The sequence below is a fragment of the Orycteropus afer genome, unplaced genomic scaffold, assembly GCF_000298275.1.
Source record: "Orycteropus afer afer isolate SDZICR_OR568_19922 unplaced genomic scaffold, OryAfe1.0 scaffold00384, whole genome shotgun sequence".
Classification (NCBI taxonomy): Eukaryota; Metazoa; Chordata; class Mammalia; order Tubulidentata; family Orycteropodidae; genus Orycteropus; species Orycteropus afer.
The window spans coordinates 1,038,475-1,042,915 of record NW_006921971.1 but is presented as its reverse complement, the minus strand read 5'-3'; the positions used below and the strand labels follow the sequence as shown (position 1 = coordinate 1,042,915).

The 4,441-nt window shown below is 55.2% G+C and overlaps 1 protein-coding gene across 1 annotated transcript in view; it reads right to left on the bottom strand.

Annotated features, from left to right (window-relative positions):
- The window catches only part of SPART (spartin), a 24,030-nt gene that overhangs the window by 19,074 nt on the left and 515 nt on the right, over nt 1–4,441 (bottom strand). Inside the window, exons 1-2 of the mRNA XM_042782599.1 lie at nt 4,099–4,441; nt 1,730–1,927 (exon numbers count right to left, since the gene is read on the bottom strand). The exon at nt 4,099–4,441 is cut by the window's right edge and continues 515 nt beyond it. Coding sequence (XP_042638533.1) covers nt 1,730–1,927; nt 4,099–4,441 — 541 coding nt within the window. The remainder of the gene's footprint in view (nt 1–1,729; nt 1,928–4,098) is intronic.

Below are 4,441 nucleotides of genomic sequence, written 5' to 3'. Positions count from 1 at the left end.
GAAGGCTGGTGGTTCAAACCCACCAGCCACTCCTCGGAAGGAAGGTTGGGCAATCCTACTTCCGTAGTGATACTGTCTTGGAAACCCAAGGAGGGATCGCTATGAGTCGGGGCTGACTCAACGGCAAACAACAACAACAATAGTATCACATTATACTGTGTTTATTGAACAGGATGTAAGGTGCTTGACAATAGGGGCTGCATGCATGTATGTGTATTTTTCATATCTTTGTACACATATTTAAGGTCTTTAAAATAAAAAAACATCACTGCTGTCGAGTCAATTGTGACTCATAGCAACCCCTCCTTGGGTTTCTGAGGCGGTATCTCTACTGAAGTAGATTGCCCAACCTTCCTTCCGAGGAGTGGGTGGTGGGTTTGAACGGCCACCCTTCTGGTTAGCAGTCAAGTGCCTTAGGCACTACGCCACCAGAGCTCCTGTTGCCATGCCAACTGTTTGTGTTCAACTGCTAACCTTCCTGGTGGCGTGGCTGAAGGCTGGCGATCTGCTTCTGTTAAGGTGACAGCCAAGAAAACTTCATGGAGCAATTCTCCTGTTGCACGGGGCCGAGTCGACACAACACAAACACCTCCTCCTCACTCAGCAGGCCGTTACCCAGCGTCTCACTTACCACCACAGTAAACTCTACTACCCCACTCTCTGTGCATCACCAACATTCGTCCGGCAGTAACGCGCGTCGAAGTGGGAGGTGCACTGGCTGCCGGGTGAGGCTGTACGTCACCCTGGCTGGGCTGATGCTCAGGCTTTGGCAGTTCTGTTGTCAGGCAGTCAGCCTCCACTGTCACGGAATGCCAATTTCTGTATAATGACCTGGTCTTTGAACTTAACTATGTTGCTAGGTGCGAAGGGGGTGTATGTGTGCGTCTATGTTACATTACAGTCTCCTGTTCTCATGTGCTGCCCACCCCACCATTTAATACAGTACTTGGCTGCCAATGGATCCTAAATATGTGTTGGTTGACGTCAAACTCACCCATCCAGCTCCAGACACTGTCAAAATTCATGATCAAATACGTTTGCCCTCTTGCCATACATTAGGATGGGCAAGAACACCTGGAGGAAGGGCGTCCATGAGACTCTCATTCAAGTCGGTAACAGCTGAGATGTGGACACAGAAGCAGGCTGTGAGGGGAGGACGCCCACAGATGACGTACGGTTAACCATGCTTCATTCTCCCAGCTGGCCTTCATGTACCGTGAGAACAGAAGGCGGGCTGCCTGCTGAGACGCCCAGCACCAGCCCGGTGCTACCTAAGGGCCTTCACTGTCACCATGGAGTGCCACGGGCCTGCTCTTCCCACCGAGCAGTAAGTGTGCCAATAGCAACAGCTGACGGTCACTGTGTCACCATGTGCCCTGACAGAAGTGTGTGACAAGTGTTACTTTTTGGAATCTGCATACATCCCAAGGAGACGGGTGTTACAGTACCCCCATTTTCTAATAAGGAAACCGAAGTAGAGGGCGTATCAGCCACCTGAGCCAGTGAAGCAGCCAGGAAGGAAGAGGGGGAGCCCACACCCGGCAATCTGACTCGAGCCCACAGGCGTAACCACCATCTGCAGCCAATTCCCAGCAAGCACTGGTGAGCAGCCCAGCACGCCGTGGACTCTTGTATCTCCTCCTCTGGTCATGTTACTCCTGTTACGAGTGCTTTAAGAGAAAGAGGACAGTTGATGAAGTCGATTCTTATCCTGCAAGTGATGTGTTACCTGGAGCCGAAGGTCAGACATCTGTCTTAACAGGTCCTCGAAGAGCTCTCTGTCATCTTCGGGTAACTCAGAGGACAGCACGACCCCCACAAAGCACCCCGACGCCTGCAGCATCGTGTCAGGAAACATGTAGGCGCCCACAGTACACTTCAGAACTGGAGAGCGGTCAGGAACCAGAGGGTACAGCCAGTCACAGACCTGAAGGCAACAGGAAAAGAAAAAACCCACAGGAACCATAAGTTTTAAAAGGACATCTTCCTTTGAACAGTGTCCCCCACTATGTCCCTCACACCCAGAGCAAGTCTCCAACTGTCATGAACAACTTTCCAGCGATCACCCTGCGGGTGTTACTAAGAACCGCAAGGAGACCAGCCAAGCAGATGGGTGCAGACCGCCCACTTGGACTGAGTGTCCTCGTGCCTTGGACTCTAGACACAGGTGCTGAAACGGTGACCCCTCCTCGATGCAACTGCTCCAGACACCAACACGTGCTGCATCCTCCTGCCTAGAACCTGACCCCTGGACGCGCATTCGGCCTTTACAGTAAGAGCGTATGGGGCCGTCACCTTCAGAATCCACCAGCAGCTCCACAGCCACCCCCTCACACCATGCGTCCTCAGCACGGGCTCTGCTCTCAGACCAACTGCTGCGACACGGGCTTGCTGGGACTATCAGAATTCGATGTTCAACTACCATCCCCGTCTCTCCAGATGTTTGGGGCAGCCCGCCTGGCCTCTGCCTGCCGTTGTCAGCGGCAGTCCCCTAGCTGCGACAACCAACATTTCCAGACATGGCCACATGCCCCCTGGGGACAAACACACCCTGTGCTACAGACGAGTGTTTCAGATATTGGACTGAGTCTAGCCAAGTCCAGCTCCTTGGCTGGACCTGACGACATTTGCGAGTCTCTCCAGTTACATGCCCACATGAATAACAGAGACCTATTTTGAAATTAAAATGATAGTGAACCCTCTAAAAGCTGGAACCTGTGGAAGGTGGAAACCTGTTAGAGAAGGAAAAGGCAAAGACTTCCCACTGACAGAGAGAGACTGAAGTCAGGGATTTCATTCCACTTGGATCCACAATGAACACGTAGGGCAGCAGCAGTCAAGAAACCAAACATTGCATTGCGCTGGGCAAATCTGCTGCAAAAAACCTCTTTTAAGTGTTAAAGAGTGACGATGTCAGTTTGGAGACTAAGGTGCCTCCGACCCAGGCCACGGTATTTTCAGTTGCCTTGTAAGCATGTGGAAGGTGGACAGTGAATAAGGGAGACCAAAGAGGAACTGACGCCTCTGAATTGTGGTGCTGGTGAAGGACTGAACATACCAGGGACAACCAAAGCCCACAGCAAGTCACACCCACTGCCATCGCGTCGATCTCCACTCGAGAGCAAACCGATGTGCCTTAGAGAAGTGCGTCCAGAATGCTTCTTAGGGGCAAGGAAGGCGAGGCTTCAGCTCACGTGATGGGGACGTGTTACCAGGAGGGAGACCAGTCGCTGGAGAGGACATCATGTTGGTAAAGTAGAGGGTCAGCGAGAAAGGGCAAGACCCTCAACGAGAGGGATGGCTGCGACAATGGGCTCAAACACAACAATCGCGAGGATGGTGCGGGACCGGGCAGTGTGTCATGCTGTGTACGCGGGGCTGCCGCCATTCAGAGCTCACTCGATGGTACCTGACAACAGACAGTGACAGGAAAGCGCTAGGAGCGCACGCTGCCCAGGGCCGAGACCTTGCGAGACCAGGAAGAATGAGACAACCCTCTGGAGTCCCAGCCCTGCCCAAGGTCACCGTGCCGGCCCCGCGGAGTCCCAGCCCTGCCCAACGTCACTGTGCCTGCCCCGGGGAGTCCCAGCCCTGCCCAACGTCCCCGTGCTGGCCCCGCGGAGTCCCAGCCCTGCCCATGTCACCGTGCCAGCTCCTTCTTCAGACAAGGAACCCCGCAAGGATGGAGCTCTGCACCCTCCACAATTGTGTCATCACAATTTAACACCAAAACCAGACTGCCTTCAAAAGGAAGAAGGCTGTCCAGCATCAACACGGACACTCGACTCTGGAATTCCACGTCAGGTGCGGTGAGAGCGACGGGAACCAGCAGCCCACGGCTGCCCGGCCTGCCCAGGTCTCCACAGCGCTCTGCCTCCGACAGGCGCAGCTGCTCGCTCCCAGTGGAGCACATGTGTGTTTCCTCACCATCCGGTTTGCACCCTATACAGGTGCCGGCCTCCGCAGGCTTTACCTTGTGACAAAGGGGCTGGAACGATCACCCACCCTCTGCCCCGTTACCCTGGACACACGGACACTGACAGACGTGACATACCCTACCCATACTTCCCCCTCCTCCCGAGCTTTCCTTCGGTGTACCTGAAGAAATCCAGGGGGCCGGTTGAGAACCGTATCCAGGGAGTTGTCCAGGAACCTCACAATCCGGAGGTAGCCCGGGTAGGAGGGCGCGCTGACCTCCCCCGCGGGGTTCACGAAGAAAATCTGCACTCCGTTGGGTATCAGGATCAACTCGTCGGCGTCCAGCCCCAGGCTCTCCAGGGGCGGCGGCTGGGCGTGGTTCCGGTGGAAGTTCTCCCCGACCGAGGAGTACTCCCCGGTGTCCGTGCCGTAGGACACGGTGTAGTGGCCCTCGGCGGCCTGCGGCGTGTAGGCGGGGGGCGCCTCTGCCGGCCGGCTCTGCGACGGGGAGGCCCCCGCGCTC